The sequence below is a fragment of the Elaeis guineensis genome, chromosome 3 (genome assembly GCF_000442705.2).
Source record: "Elaeis guineensis isolate ETL-2024a chromosome 3, EG11, whole genome shotgun sequence".
NCBI lineage: Eukaryota > Viridiplantae > Streptophyta > Magnoliopsida > Arecales > Arecaceae > Elaeis > Elaeis guineensis.
In genome coordinates, this window is record NC_025995.2 from 16,708,875 (window position 1) to 16,726,374 (window position 17,500).

The 17,500-nt window shown below is 36.4% G+C and overlaps 1 protein-coding gene across 1 annotated transcript in view; it reads left to right on the plus strand.

Moving 5' to 3' along the window:
* The first annotated feature begins 5,019 nt into the window (after nt 1-5,019).
* LOC140856435 (UDP-rhamnose/UDP-galactose transporter 6-like) overlaps nt 5,020-17,500 on the plus strand; it is a 13,184-nt gene continuing 703 nt past the window's right edge. The window contains exons 1-4 of the mRNA XM_073253678.1: nt 5,020-5,229; nt 15,919-16,103; nt 16,190-16,390; nt 17,184-17,345. Of these exons, the coding sequence (XP_073109779.1) occupies nt 5,100-5,229; nt 15,919-16,103; nt 16,190-16,390; nt 17,184-17,345 (678 nt within the window). The 5' untranslated portion in view covers nt 5,020-5,099. The remainder of the gene's footprint in view (nt 5,230-15,918; nt 16,104-16,189; nt 16,391-17,183; nt 17,346-17,500) is intronic.

The following is a 17,500-nucleotide window of genomic DNA, read 5'->3' on the forward strand; positions in this document are numbered from 1 at the left end:
CCTCTCTCCCTCGCTCATCCATCCTTATCCCTCTATACGAAGGTCACAAACTCATCTAAAGGACTAAAGGGTTACGTCCACTCATCCCAAGACTCTCTTTATCTAATTATTGTTTCCCTGCTCTCTTTACTTAAGGCTTCCCTCTCTCTCAGTTAATGCCTCCTCTCTTTCTTTTCAATTAAACGAAGGAAATATAGCATACTTGATGGCTTCCATGTCCACTCCACAAATGTCGAGGTTTACATCCTCTCTTCTCTCTCTCCCCCTGACTCATCCATCCTTATCCTCTATACGAAGGTCGCAAACTCATCTAAAGGATCAGAGGGTTACGCCCATTTCATCTCAAGACTCTCTCTATCTAATTATTCCTTCTCTTCTCTCTTTATTTATGGCTCTCGCTCTCTCTTCGGTTAATGCCTCCTCTCCTCCTTTTCAATTAAATGAAGGGAAATGGCATACTTGATGGCTCGCACATCCACTCTGCAAATGCTAAGATTTGTTCTATTCTCCTCTACCCATTGGCTATAAATTTGCTTCTCCTCTTTTCTCCTAGTACAACACCATCTGGCTCTCTCCTGACAGTGATAGTCCTGTTAGATCAGAGGAATAGAACTTAAATTGTGGGATTTAGCGATTTTGAGGAGAAGAGGTTGGACTTAACCAACTCCCATGCTATAGAAAGGCTTCATCGTCTTCTTCTCTCGCCCGATGCCTCCCATCTTGATGTCAGCTCCACCAATGAGGTCATCGTCGCCTACAATAAGGGCCTTGAGTTTCCTATCCAATGAGGCCCTTAAGCTCGGTTTTGTCGATGCCTAGGCCGTTACAGCCCATGGCCACACCCTCGGTTCCTCTTCGATATCGCCTCCCATAGCTAGATCGAAACCAGGCTGATCTCTAGCTCTGCCAAACACCGACCCTCTTGAGATCGGTCAGATGCTGATCAGATCGGAATTCGAGGCTGACTATCTCTAGATCGGCTAAACGCAGACCAAATTGAAACCTGACCATGTTCAGTTTGGCCAGACACTGACCAAAACAAGGTAACACTAGTCTATTTTTATATTTTTTTTTACTGTTATTTCAAAGTCCGACCTAACTTAGACATCGGAGGTCTTGGTCAAAGTCAAATCGATAAGCTTTTCCATTGTTTTTGTGCATGGATCCACAACTCTGAGGTTGATCATCTTTTACCATCGTGGATCGAACAGCGCCCCCCAGATCGTCCTAGCCGGGCCAGATTTTAGCAGCAACAATATCAATGATAAAGCAAATTATTTAATGTAAAGAATGTTTTTATCATCTAGTGAACGAATGCCATGAAGAATTCTATCCTTGATCGAATGCATGGAATGATTAAAAGATTGGTTAAAATTTTTGTTCGTGGATATCATGTCTGATCCCATAAGTTGCAAATTTGGATCCCATGTATCTTATAGGATAAAAATCTTGGATAGCCAAACATGTATTAAGTTGGGACTGACTAATCCACTCTATCCTAAACAGAACTGAACACGTCTTGATTCACCTAGGATTACAATAGATTGACCTCTTAGAAAAAAGAATTGACTTAAGGCATGATGAATGAGTTAGTCCAGCCCTTCTGGTCACTGGGTTTTGACTATAATCAGTATGATGCCATCCCTATGATTATTTTTTCTCTTTTTTTCCCCTTTATCTTTTCTTTATTTCTTTCTTATTTCTTTTTTTTTTTCCCCTTTTTTTTTTTTAAACTTGGTCTGTCCTTTGCTCCCTCAGACTATGCCAAGGTGTAAGGGATCAGCTATGTAATATTCTTCAGGTCAAGATTTAAACTACTTTGCTTCATGCAATCATGATTAGAAACTAGCATAGTTCATTCAGTACATTATCTGCTGACATAGGGCACACATTAAGATGGAAACATGAACAGAATTACCATATGAATGACATGCCAAGATACATTAGGAAACCAATCACTTAAGAACAGCCTTATTTCACATGTGTGGCTAACAAATAAAAGAGATCTTTCTGAGCAGTTCATGTTAGGTTAGAAATTTAGCATAATGTTAATTTACTCAATAAGTATATGAGTTGAACATGAGCTAGACTCTTGAGCTTGAAAATAAGGGTACTGACCCTTGCTATGTTTAGATCACTTTGTTCGGTTTGATGTCAATAATATTTATATAAGCATATAATGCTATAGATTTACTTTATGTTGCAATTAGTGTTTTTTTTTTTTGATTTTTTCTAATACTACAATTTTATGTAAAGGAAGATATTTTTCAATGTGATGGTTGTAGTCTTGCTTTTATATACTTATGGAGCAACTAGGTTGGGAATAATGGAATAATTGTTAAGGGTTTTACTAAATTGTTTGCTTACTTTTTTCTTTTTTGGGATACTTTGCCTTAATCCTTGTCCTAATCTCTTCTCTTTCTTCTCCCTTTCTTTCCCCAAGTGATAGAACATAGCATCTAAGTCTTCCTTTGAATTGGTCCCTGGAATGTTTACATGGGGTTCCTGATTTACCCTTTTCTGTATCTCCCTTAGTTGTGATGGTCATGTCACGAGGTCTATGGTCATCCCGGTATCTTTGATCGAGGGCTTAATCTTTTGGATTAAGCCAGTAAATTTGTGGCTGAAGATTGATCTAGACCGTCATAAATGAAACGATCCTCTCTTTATCTCCTCTCATCCATGCCATGTTTGTTGAAAGATCATCTTCCTCCAGTCTAAGAACTCTCATCAAATTTTGACTAGAGTTCAACAATTGTGACATTCATGTTCTTGTGGTGGACATGAGGAGTATTCTAATTCAAAAGCATAGAAAGTCTACCTTTTTTTTTGTTAATCTTGATATACATAGTTGACTCTTTCTTTACCCGCTTAGGCTTTGAGGTCAGTTGGTTAATTAATAGCACATAGTATTGGAGCTCAGATTTCTGGAGGTCATTAGTTCAACTCCCTTCCATTTCAGTTATGTATTTAATTATTTCTAGTTCTATCTTGACTTAGTTATCCACCACATTCATGGTTTAGGTTTTCTTTTTTTTCGTATGTGTGTTGGTGGGGGGGGGGGGGTGTTAAGCCTGAGATACAATGCTGATCCTTTCCCTGTTAACTTAAATCTTTTGGGGTCCATTGGTTACTTGACAATCCTCACTACTCGTTAATAAGTGCATTTCTACCCCCTATTAGTATTTCAAGCCAAATTTGAATTAGCCCTAACTAGCTAGCTAGCTTGTGTTCATCTTGTTTACTTTCCTATTTGTATGCCACTGCTAGAGACGGAGCAGTGGTGGTTCCTAATGGAGGTAGAATGAGGCATTGTCTTCAGGACATCGTGATTCTCCTTATGATTGGCATTCTTCATTTGGAGAGATCTTTGTGGATTGATGGTGGGGTGGAGTGGCTCATTATTCTTAGATTAGATCCACCAGATCACCTATCATCTATAAGGTTGGCGATTAACCCAAAAAGACATCTCAATTGTGTCTTTCTAATCATTCAATTGGTCCACCATCATGTCAAAGTCTTATTATCATTCCAAATATCAAAGAAAATCTGCTTGGTGGAAATATTGGTCAAAATAAAGGTATGTTACCACCCTTGAAAATGAATGTCTATGGAGCCGCTAAGTGCTATTTAACATCATTTTATTTGACATGCTTTTGAGACTTGCATCCTTGATTTTGAGGCATCCATAATGTATTCCATGCATCAATTTAAGACAATTATACTTGATCAATCATGTACTCCAAATTATGAACCAGTTCAGATTAAGAATGACTTGACCTATGCTAAGCATCAATTCATACTAGAGATTGAAAAGAACATACGTGCAAGACAAGATAATTCCTTTTGACAAGATTTTATGACATCATAATTTCTCAAAATAAGGAAGTTGCGACCATTTAACATCGTTGTTTAGATCTTTTGAGATGTTAGAATGGCATATATAGGAGCCTTGCTTCCAAGATTTGCAAGCATCTGCAATGTATTATATAAGTTCTATGCAGGATAACATATCCTTGATACAATTATTTCAGGAAAATAGATTTCTCCTAGTCTAATTTCATGATCAAGTAAAATATAAGAATTCCTCCATATCATACAATAGTTGATGAACTTCCTGTGTCCTGTTTCCAGTAAAAAAGAAATAACAAGTACATCTCCCGAGCAAGCAATATTGTAGCAAGTGTTAACAGGTGATGATCATTGCAAAGACACTTTGGGTTGATTAGGGTGTGAGGATTATGTTTCATCTATTGGTCGGCGAATTTGAAGGGGCAGTTACTTTCTTCCGGTTGTGATAGTTATAATTACTATAGCTATTGATAGATATGAGAGTATGTGTCAAACTTCATATGATGTAGCCTTTGAGTAAGTTGGGGGATTTTATATCAGAGTGCATTATTTTGAAAGATCAGATGAAATACAATTTGAGAATGTTCTCTTTATGCAATACTAGACATTTTTATTCACAAGGATCAGGTGGTGGATTGTATGAGTTAGGAAGCTGAAGATCTTTGTTGATTTACATTGTCTTACAAACTTTGTATTTCAAGATTGGCTTATATTCATCACAGACGGGTCTCTCCTTAAAGTTATTGGCTTAAAAAATGGTTTAAAGTGTACTTAATATTGCCCCTGTGCATTGTTGAGCTGCATCATCTGGTTGCGGTGTTATCTTGCTGCCTGAGTTGACTTGCCTTGTTGTATGCATTCTCTTGTGTGAGCTTCCTTTCAATGGGTTTGTTTGGTAGGAAAAGACTACAAACTTTCAATTTACATTTCCTCTTTGTGTATATACAAATTGAAATTATGAAATTTTGTGTTTTCTAGCATCTATGTTTAATATGAGGCAATATATTGGGTAAGTATCATTCAGTGATTGCCTGCCCAAAATTTTCCCGGCACTTGATATTGTAAGTCTTTCTTCTAAATGCTCCATCTATTCATGTGCAATCATGTATTCTCAGTTTTTGATTAACATCTATTTACCATATGTAATACTGTGGTTTTCTGATGTAGAGGCTTTGCTGTTAATATGGACGCTGGAGTTTGGAGATTTGTAGGATAAGTAGAAAAAGAAGCAAAGACAAATAGCAAGTATGGCACCTTCCAGCAAGGCAAATCAAAAGGCGGCATTAGATACTGGTGCATGGCTGTTCAATGTTGTGACCTCCGTGGGAATCATTATGGTGAACAAGGCCCTAATGGCCACATATGGCTTCAGTTTTGGTAAACAAATAAGAGTTCCTAAGCCCTTACCAATACCTTTTGCATTATATTTGAAATTTTGAACCATCATGTGAAGTAGTTAAATTACTTTATAATAGATAGTTATGCATGCAAATGGGCAAGCAGATAAGCTCAGAAAAAGTATGGTTCTTCACAGTTTTTGAGGCACAATGCATATTGAAAGAACTTTACTATGAATTATGTCTCTTAATAAATTATTGGAGATTTGTGTGTTGATCATGTATATATAATTTTATTTTGAAAATAAACTTTAGTTTACTAAAGATGTTGATGTTGGATATGAATGGTTAGCATGATATAATTCCTTTAATTGTCAAATATTTTGATTACACACCATTTTTGACAAAATTTTCTTATTAAAAAGTTAGACCAGTAATTATCTGTATATTCTTTTTTCTTTTGATTCTATGTAGTTGCAAACTTACAATGGAGATGATTGCATAGAGGTTTCATATCTATATATGAAACTGATGCAGGACAACTTGGTGTTGTCCTGTTTATGCATTGGTGGACCTACCTGGTTAGGAAGTTGGGGTTTTGTTACCTTTTTATGCTTGCTATACTGTTTCAGAAGATGGGGCAGAAGTGAACAATTTAAGGAATCGAAGGTAAAAGGTAGGCTTTTTATATACTTGAAGGGTTTAGGGAATAGGCTTTGTTGTCAGCATGGTCTACGGTATTATCCTGTACCATCCGGTATAGGGCATACCGTACTAGTCTTGTATCAGTATGCTATCTCATAATGTACCAACATTTGGTATGCTATCTTGTACTGTATCGAACCATGTAGACATTATAATAGGATGGTACTAGCATGGGGTCCGGTACCGAGATGGTGAATCTTGTTTGCTAGGAATAGGGTTCCAGGATTTTGAGGTTAAAGCTAGGGGTTCAGTCTTGACATAAGATCAACTATTAGTCAGTACAGATTTTTATAGCGTAAAGAGAGGAGATTCGAATGAAGAAAGAAGAAAATGAAGGAAACAGATAGACAAGAGAGAATAGAGAAGAAGGTACTAGAGAATATTTTTTTTGGGGGGGGGGGGGGGGGTTTGGTGGCGGAAGGGAGAGAGAGAACACTTCTTAACAACTCAAGTTATATCGTACAACTCATCTCCTTTCACTACCCATTCACTATATTTATAGCCCACAGATAGACAAGAGAGAATAGAGAAGAAGGTACTAGAGAATATTTTTTGGGGGGGGGGGTGGTTTGGTGGCGGAAGGGAGAGAGAGAACACTTCTTAACAACTCAAGTTATATCGTACAACTCATCTCCTTTCACTACCCATTCACTATATTTATAGCCCACCTTGACTTAGGCTAAGTAACCTAATAAAATAGAAATAGATAACTTGGAGATGAAATAACTTGACATCTTTTGGCTGCCAAGTGGCCCAATATATTAAAAAAAAGGTAACTTAGAACCCAAGTCACTTGCAAGTCCATTAACTTCAGGGCCAAATAATCTATCATAACTTTAAAACAAGTATACTTATTTTATGATTAAATCTGGACCATTCATGATTCAAGGGTGATTGAAGAATTCCTTGTAGCAGGACAAGAGCCCGCAATACAATGCTTTTCCATGTTCTTGATCGAGTCCTCCATCTTTTGGAGCTCCCCTTTGCTGCATCAAAGACATTATGGAATTAGTAGTAGGAAGCATGCATATGAACTATTAGGCTGCATTTGGGAAGATGCTGTTTCATTTATTATGTTCTTGGATCAGGCCTCAACATGTGTATTATCCATCAACAACCTTAGATGGACCTGAATCAACCAGAACTTTTGGACATATGGATCAGGTCCACACATAATATTTGAACATTTTAGACAATGGGTTTCCCTCAGCATTGAGGTCACATGATTTCCTACTTGCATGAATCTAACCTAGTTGGGATTATAAGTAGTCTAGGGTGGTTTTGTCAGTAGTCAGGCTTGTCCTAATTTGATGCTTTATGCCTACCTTTTTCTTAACCTACATAGTCCATTCCTTTCATTTATCACCCCTTCCCCATCTCTCATAACCTGGCATTGCTTCCCTTCTCACCTCCCACAACTCTTCTTCTCATCCTGCTCTTCCAAGCTTATCTTCCTCTTTTCTTTGACGTCCACCTATATGTGTTATCTCCCCATGTTTGCCCTTCTTCCTCTTCCTCGTTGCCTATCCTTGTTGCAATGCTTTCATTCCTTTATGGTTCTTACCCTCCTCGATCTATGGCTTTGCCCCCCCTCCACACCCTCCCACCTCTGTCCTCCTTCCCCTCCCTTAAGGCTACACATGGGTCAAGTTGGATTGGGGTTTGGCAAAATCCAAATCAATCCATGTTTGAACTTGGTAACAAAATTGAATCCAAGCCTAATTCATTTTAACTTGAGCTCTGTTGGATCTGGTTTAAGATTTATGTTAGTGTTTCATTTGATTTTTGGTTGAATCATGCCAAGAATGATTTGAACAAAATGTAGATAAATTGGTTAATTATATAATCTGAATAAATTATGCATGGAAACAACAATTCAACATGAGACATCACCCCATTCTGCATAAGATTGATTAGCAAGCATGTAGAAATTATGATCCTTAACATAAGTTGATGTTTAACTTTATAGCAGTTATTACTAAAGTCAAATTGATCTTTAAATTCGAGGAGGGCTGTGAAAAATTTAGTCTGTTAGTTTCAGGTTGATTTGGACTAGGATAGGTTCATTTGATGATTAGTATTTGATTCATATTTGAAATGGGTCATGTTTTTTTATCTAATTCTAGTCAAAAAGACTTTGTTTTGGATTGATTGGGCAATTTTGGGTCAGTTTCCAATCAGAAGTGGATCATTTAAATGTATTTGCAGCACTACCCTTCACTTTGACCTTCATCCTTCTCTTTTTAAATGCCACCTGCAGTTCTTTTTTCCATATTTCCTTTAGCATCCACCTTGTCCTCCAACTTTTCACTCTTATAGTTCACTTTGACTTTCTTACTCCTTTTTTCCCCTTTCTAGAAGCTGCATCACTGTACTTGTGTTGAATTAAGGTTTGATTATGTTGGAGGTCCCTGAGCTCCCAGACTGGACTGAGTCATCGAACATACACAATTTTACATAGACCTGAAGCTAAGGTCTGCAATCTTGGTATTGAAAGCCATATCAATCAGCTACAAGTATGCTACAGTACCAAGTTGAAATGTACCAGCATTTGATACATAAACGCATATCAGTTAGATATTGATTCACTATTTTTGGCATTTTTTGTTTTAAAGCTTATTTTAAAGTTTATGGATCTTTAAATTACGATTTTAAGGATGTTTTAGTATTATTTTATTTCATATTGGTCCGAGAGACCATATGATTGCTTTATAGATGCAATTGTAATAATTAAACATGGTGCATACATACCAATATCTATCTCCACATGGAGTTTGTGCTACTTATAGATATGGGATCTTCTTCACAGTCAGGGCCTTTTGGACATGACTCCAATCCAGATACGATGGGTGCTCACCCCTGTATCTGATAATCTGACTCTCCTAGATAGCCGCCCTGATATTGATCCTTTGTTTGATACTGTGCTGCCATCTCACTGCTGTTTGAGGGAAGATTTCAGCAGCAAAATCTGAACCATAGTTTCGCCGAGACTGTGGAGGGTAGTAGCCACCTAAATATAATATCTTAGATGAAGAATATGCACTTGAATTATATCTTGTTTGTGCATGGTGGGATACAGGATAGAATGAGGGATCCATCAACTATATGCTACGATATCCTTGTGGGCTTTATAACATGCATTGTAGATCGTATCTTGCATGGCATGATTGAAACACGATGTTAGTGCATCAACTTAGATTCAGTGGCTAAGTCGTATGCACCCCCACCATGGCCACTACTACCTTCTTGGCCATTAGATGCATCATTGCTCGAATTGTCATTAGTATCATCACTAGTATCGCAAGATGATCTAGAAACTGATCATTTGAAGGCTTAGCGACCTTGAAATCTAAGTGAATGAGCTCCTTATTGATCCTCTCTAACTGATCTATAACTTTCTTTCCTTTTCTTTCCCTTTTTTGCTGCTCTAAGAAACTGCTTTTTTTTCCTTGATTGCCCCTACCTGTTTGGTTCAGCTAGGTAGCTCAAATTGGCCCACCAATGTGATTGGGCCCACCTCCCTGATTGGAACAGGTGTCATGATTCAGCATCTTCCTGTCATATTTCTGAGTGGATGTTTCAGAGATAGAGCCTCGAGATCCCAATTGGCTACTAGTGGCCTCTACGGTTGCTCCTCTTGCTAGGAATTGACCGGTTGTGATCGTGCCATGTATTGTTGTGCTTATTATTCTGCATTTGACCAGCCTCCTTTTCTATGACACTATCTGGTCGAAGAAATGATCCTAGCTCATCAAACTTTAGCTGTTGCCATTGGTCCTTAAGCTAACTAATCATGGAATCCTCATCATCATATACAAAGTTATTATGAAGTGGGTCATTGTATTTCAACTCTACCTCATCAATGTGGTTCATTTTGAGCCATAGATTGTGGTTTATGTACACCAAGTCATTCATTCTTTTATATGTCAAGTGGTTCCTTTGTTTACTGTGTGCTAAGAGGATACCGTCTGTAAGAGGATCTGAATTGCTAACATCCTGAGGTTTTTAGATGATAGTCCAAAATAGAACCACCATTTAGCTGCAAATGCAATCAAGTATTAGACACTTGCACCTCTAGTGGTGCCGACATGAAATCAATACATCTTTCTCCAAATTCCAACCCATATCATTATCTGTATCTTTCTTCCTTCACGAATTCATTTTAGGAAATTTGATAAATACATGTCATAAACCACCTCATTCATCACCATAAATTACACAAACTGGATCTTACAATGTTGCCAGCCTGAAACTTGATATATTTAAACCTCTTGGATATAACATAAAATAGCTTATAGGTATCATCACATGAGTGATGATACACCTTGCTCATGTTTGTAAAGAATTTATGCAGGTATCATAGGTCAAAATAGTTGTAGAGGAGTTTGCTTAGGCTTAAACTTTGAGGATCTGAGAATGTGTTGTACAATATGTTCCTACAGTTCCTTTCTATTCTTGTATTGTTCTTTATGAATTTCTTTTGGATTTACAAAAAAATTACTTAGGAGTGAAACGGATTGGATAATATCTGTTTAAACTCATTCTGAGTGCAGATTTTAGTGTCTGATTAATATCCATATTTGTAGGTGTATCTATGAGAGAAGAGGATATAGATTTGCATACACAAATATCATATTCATATCCAGATATCCTTTCATCCCCTTTTAGTCTCATAATTTTCTTCCATTTTCAAGTGACAGCATCAATATATTTTCAATTGTTTTTTTCTATACAATCACATCTTAAATATGGTTGATGTCATCCTTAATAGGCAGCCATTTAACCCAAAGTCTGTAATTCAGAAAGTTGTTAGGATCAACTAAAGAATTGTCATTAAGTGGATGCAATTGCTTCTTTGTTGTTTTTCACTTTTCTGTATGGCCGTCTATTTCTTTTAGAAAAGAAATAAAAGACAGCTGGGAGGCTTGTATACCAGATTTGAGTTATTAAAATATAAATTTGAAAAATATCCTGGCAAAAAATTCTATAGTGGCGTATTTATATCAGCATCCATATCTGTATTTTAATAGTCGATTAGTATCCCTATCTGTATAAGAAAGATTTGGATACAAATTATAACATCCAATTAATATCCATGTCTTTATTTTTTTGGCTAATCTGTGCCCTTATCTGTACTTGCCAAATAAAAACAGATATGGATATGCCTTTTATTTTTTTCACTAATATGCTATTCAGTTTCAGGCTTTCAGCCTAAATTACATGTTTGGATGGTCAGGCTTCAACAACCTCACCTTTTTAAATGATTTGGATAAGAGATACCAATCTAGACCTGTTTAAAAAGCAGATATGGTCAAGTAGATATAATATAACATTTTTTTCCATTTTTGAATGTAAGTTAGAATTCAAAGTTGTACATCCACTAGTCTGAAGAAATGTCTGGCTTCAGGCCTAATCAGGCTATTCTTGGGTTATGTCTTAGATTTACTTGTCCCATTTTCAAGCCTAGTCAGTCATCACATAATGAGTTGTTCTACAACCCATAGATAGGAATCCATCGTTGCCAAGTTGCATCGGAGATCCTAGCCAATAAACCTTGTCTATTACGGTGTTACCCATGTTGTTGTCCAAACAACTATATGATTCCCCATGCAGTTTAATGCAAAGCTTCTCAATTTAATTTTATTCAATTACTTCACCTATATTTGTAGATTATGATGAGCTAATATTTAACGATGCCTTAAAGCATATATGATGAATATATTGAAGGAATAGTTATTAGAAATGACACACTTTGAAATCAATTTATAGTTTATCTGATTTAAAAAGGTAAGAGTTTTGAATTCTTATAATACCTTTTGGTTCTGTTTGTCAATTTTCCCCTTTCGGTCCACTAAACTCACCTCACTACCTGCCATTCCTTTTCACAGTTTTTGTTTTGTAATGTTTCTCACTTGCTCTATTTCATGCCCCTTATCTTTGATATGGATTGCTTGAAGAGGGCATTATGCACCTAGTACTTATGTGGGTTAATGAGAGTAGCTAGTCTCCCATAATTTCTTTGCCAGCTTTTCTATTAAAATAAATTTTCATACTTAAATTAGACTACATATTATGAGAGGCATTGGTTTTGTGATTATTGGGTTGCAAAAATCATGGGATTCCATACAGAAAAACAAGAAATCAAAAGAATGAAAGTTTTGAAGATCTTTTTACATGTTCTGGATTGATATGGTTCCACTTCCATTCCCAATATCTGCATTTTGCGCTTGCCATGTTTATACATGAGAGAAGGAACAAAGGTTAAAGGAGCTAAAATGAAGGGAAAGAAGGAAGAAAAGTAGAGGTTCCAACGTCATATACAAAATTCCCACCTAAAAGATTATTGGAAAAAATAGAGAGAACAAACAAGCATAAGAAGGAAGGGGAAAGAGGGAGGAAGAGTTGTAGGAGGGAAAAATCTTGATATCCTGACATGGTTATTTCTTGTAATGATTACTTGCAAGACCCAAATCAATTAGCTCTCTTGCCCCCCCGCCCTCTCTCCCCTCCCTTCTTCTATTTCATTCCCATTATTGGGTTCAAGATGGGTCTGCTTGGGGATGCTGCAGCTTTTGATCAAAAAGCAATTTTTAGTAAAATCTGTGTTTTAATGTCAAAAACTTCTTTGGGACAAAGCAATTTTTTGATTGGCTGTCAATATCCTAAAACTATTCTAAAGTTGTAGAAATAATTTGCTATACATTTGGTTAACAGACCCAAAAGTTGCTTTTGAATGATAAAATGACCAAAAAAGATAAATATCTAAAATGATTTTAAAATTGTTTGGATATAAAATTCTCTATTTTATTTTTTCTTATCTTTATTTTTGTTTTTTTTTTTAAGTTATCCATTGACTTTCTTATTTCTTTCGAAATTGCCTTTGTGTCATTAGGTAGAGATGAAGATGAGAGGAGATTAATCAAAGAGAGAGTTCTGATACACAAAGAAGTCAGCAAAGAAGGACATGATGTGGATGGAGATGAGAGGAGATAAATGTGAAGAAAAATAAAGTCCAGATAGACAAAAAAAATCGGACAAAGAGGAGAGATGAGAGGAGAATAATCATCCTGGAAGTTCGAAAAAAAGAGACGTAAATAGAGATGAGAAGACATTAATCGAAGATATGGAGGAGATGAGATGAGATTAATTTGAAGAAAGAGTAGAAAAGAAAGTTGGACAAAAAGGGACATAGATAGAGATGAGAGGAGATTAATAATCCTAGAAGTTGGAAAGAAAGAACGTAAATGGAGATAAGAGGATATTAATCGAGGATGTGAATGGAGACGAGATAAGAGGACATTAATCGAAGATATGGAGGAGATGAGATGAGATTAATTTGAAGAAAGAGTCGAAAAGAAAGTTGGACAAAAGGGGACATAGATAGAAATGAGAGGACATTAATCGAAGATATGGAGGAGATGAGATGAGATTAGTTTGAAGAAAGAGTTAAAAAGAAAGTTGGACAAAGGGGAACATAGATAGAGATGAGAGGAGATTAATAATCTTGGAAGTTAGAAAGAAGGAACGTAAATGGAGATAAGAGGATATTAATCGAGGATGTGAATGGAGATGAGATGAGATTAATTTGAAGAAAGAAAGAGTACTGATAGATAAGTGGGGAAAAGGGACGTGCGAGGGGTATTAAGAGGGTAATATATAATTTTTCTTAAAAAATAATTAACTTCCTGCAAATGCAATATTTAGCTTGCGGTGCTACATCTACAGAAAGCGGAGGAGTTCAGCTTTACATAAACCATATTTTGAGGGATCTTAAATGCGATTCATAATTACTGTTGGGTGATAGCCAAATACTCAAAATTCTGGTTTTAGGCTCGAAATTACTTTTGACGAGTATAAACGCTCCCCCAAACATGCACTATGTAACACAGAATTTTCTAAAACATTGTATAGCATTTTTTTTTTTTTTTGGCTTCTTTAGTTTTTCTTCAAATTTTCAATTTTTTTTCAATTTTACTTGATCTTTTCATTGAATTTGAAACTTGGAATGAAACATTGAATGCCGCCAAAATTGCCAAAGCCAAAACTCCATTGAGCGGGTGGTTTCATGCTCAAACCTTGTTTCATACCCAATTGTAACAACAGCTAGTAGGTTCATTTAACTTATCCTAAAAATGGATTTGTCTACATGAACATAGACATTAGTAGCTGGAATCTTTTACCTAGGCAATGCACCTGCTTCAGAATGTTCCTAGAATTTTGAACTTGTGCCTGCTTTCTAAGTGCTTTCTTACTGTAAATATTTTTAGAGCATCTGCTTCCTCGCACTTGCTACTGTAGTTGCCCCCCAACCAACTTCCCGACTCTGGCAGCTAGCTATAGACAATCAATTCATTGTAGAACTCAACAATTCATCATCATTAAGAGATGAAACTGATAAAAGTGATTTTACACTTACTGCTTGGTTTCCATGGAGTGATCAGGCCTTTCAGGAGTCACTAGGTGTAAGGTGATCTTTAGAAGAGTTGTGGATGCTTTTTCTGAACATGAATCTGTCAATATTATCTTATCTGGGCACCTGTATCCGGACTCCATTGGCAGTATCTTTATGGGGAAAAATCTTCCAGTGTTCGCCTCATTGTCATCTTAAAAACTCTATGACCGTTATCTCTTGTACAAGAAGGAAATGGACTGACTGAGCTAGTTTGTAGCCTCAATGTTTGACTGATGAAGAACAGAGCACTGTGGTGAAACCATGACCATGTCTTCTAAGAGGCAAATGGCCTTGTTGACTGGTTGGTGGTTATTAGCTGCTAGAACTGCAAAATCTCAGTTTTGGCACTTGTCAGATGAACTGGTAAGACAAATGTGGAGCAGGTACTGGAGGCTGTGTTTTTGCTGGATTAGTGTAATGGTGTTGGCTCTCCCTTTTTGTAGTATGCAAAAGGAAGAAAAATTGAATAACATGCCTTCCATTACAACGAAGTCACAAGTGTGCATGTGGGACGATTTTGTTGTTTAGAGACAACTTGGCATCAGTAGTCTTCATGTTACGCTTATTGGTCTGACATGATATTCTAATGAAAAAAATTTGTTGAAGTATGTCATCTTCATTAACTGCTGCTACTGTGATTTCTATTATTGTCATCATGCCTAGCAGTGAATGTTGCTTTTCAGTGGATGCTTGTTGGATATATGGCCAGTCCCGCAAGTGAAATATTTTTGGGTTTGTTTTTTTATCTTGATCAGTGATGAAACTAATCTGTGAGGATTTGCAGAAGATTAATTAATGTCTAGCTCTAACTGCAGTTATATTGTTTGAAGGATAAGTTGGGCTTTTCCATGGAAAATAGTACACTGGGGATGTCATCTTGCATGATTTGCATCCATGTTGCATCTATCCTATCTGGGCATTCTCTGCCTGATAAAGCACCAGACCATATAGCAGGACTAATAAATTGTTTGTATATTTAATGACCGGGTAATTTGCTGCTGCAAGTTATTAAAGTCTGATTGAAAGGTTGCTGAAAATATATTTGGAGGGGTAAATCTGACCTAACTTTCGAAAATCAAAGATCTAAATAAATGTTATGCAACTCTATGTCCACAGTTTTTAGGAGATACCATGCATATGTTTGTTACCAATTTAATAAAAGTGAAATTGGGCATGTAACCTAATAATTTATGTTATGCTCTGGTGAAATGGAACTATAATCATTTACACTCCTGCAATCTTGTCGGTCTAATCCTTCATGGTACTGTATGGTTCTGACTTCCAGTATGTAGTTGCTTTATATTGATGTTATTTATTTCACCTAGCAGCTGTCTATCCATTCTGTCTCTCGGATTTGTTCAATAACCAATTACCTTGCTGGTTAGAATTGGTCTTCCTAGTAGACCATGAAACTTGAAAATTTTCAGACAAGTTGCATTACTGTGCATCTGTATTTAATTAAGTAATTCAATTTGGATATCCATGTTTCAGAAAAGCATTTTTCTTGTCCTTATTTCTAAAGGTGTTTGTCTTTAGGGCCTTGATGTCATATTTTATTATTTCTTTTCACAGCTACAACATTAACTGGACTGCATTTTGCCACGACGACTATCATGACTGCCATACTTAAGTGGCTGGGATATATTCAGGGCTCCCATTTACCATTACAGGAACTTATAAAATTTGTTCTTTTTGCAAACTTATCAATTGTTGGGATGAATGTGAGCTTGATGTGGAATTCTGTGGGGTTTTATCAGGTAAGTTACTGGCCATATTATGGTTTACTGATCTGGAAATGTATAAAAATATAAATTACAAATTGACATAATTGTTTGATTTTCAGATTGCAAAGCTGTGTATGATCCCAGTATCATGTTTTTTAGAAGTTCTATTTGATAAGATCCGTTATTCCAGAGACACAAAGCTTAGCATAGTGGTGGTTCTCATAGGTGTTGCAGTCTGTACTGTTACTGATGTGAGTGTAAATAGTAGAGGTTTGATAGCTGCGGCGATAGCAGTCTGGAGCACTTCTTTGCAGCAATATGTAAGTGATTAAGCAGATTACATGATGCGCTCATACTTCTCTTAATATGTGTGGAGCTATGCAATCTTTTAAATGGATTTTTTTTTTGAATTGTCCTATCTTTCAATGGTCTTTTGATCTTAAAATTGGCAAACACAAGAATTAGAATTAAGCATAGGTTTTGCCTTTAAGATTTGTAGATAAGTATCTGTCTGTATACGTGCAGCTTCTGTACATGCTTGATATGTATGACCTAGGTTGCTTTTCATTCAAGTTGTCATGTATCATTTTCTTGCATTGATGTGCTTGCAAAGTTAATTATTTGGCTGCAACTATGGTATCTTTGTGTGGATAGGAACTTGTCTGAAAGTTCTGCTATCATTTAAATTTAATTTTCGTTGGACAATGCCAAAGTTTCAGTTTAATTAACAGATCCCCTGAAGTTCTCCATTCAGTTTTATGGATGGCTGCATATTTTGCTCTGCCATCATTGAGGATCACTAGTTTCCTTTTATCTCACAAACTCGAAAGCAATCATTTGCTTATGTGTAAATGTGTCTAGTTAAGAGGACCATCTCATATTCAAGTATCTCTGAACATGTCCCAATCTTGTTTGCTGGTATAACTTTAAAACTATGCTTTTCTCGATGGTTTTGCTTTTACAGTGTACAAAATCCTGTCTTCCCTTTGATTCCGTCATGATGCATAACAATTACAGTCCTTTTTAGCTCAAAGTCTAAAAAGATAAAAAAGAAGCATTATGCCAGCTTTTAGAAGTAATAACCTTGTTGTTCTCTTGATTTGGCTTCTGTAGTATGTTCATTTTCTTCAACGAAAGTACTCACTTGGATCATTCAACCTCTTGGGCCATACTGCTCCAGCCCAGGCAGCATCACTGCTGATACTAGGGCCTTTCCTGGATTATTGGATGACAAACAAAAGAGTGGATAAGTTTGACTATAATGTTACTGCAGTGGTAAGTACTAAATGATTTTTTTTTCTCTTTTCTAACATTGATGATTGTCAATGCAGGTTCTCCTGGTATTTGTTGTTCTCTAATCCGCATTGCTTGTTTTCCTGCTAATTTATATTTATCTCTTGCTGATATTGCTGCATGCCTTGCATAGTGCT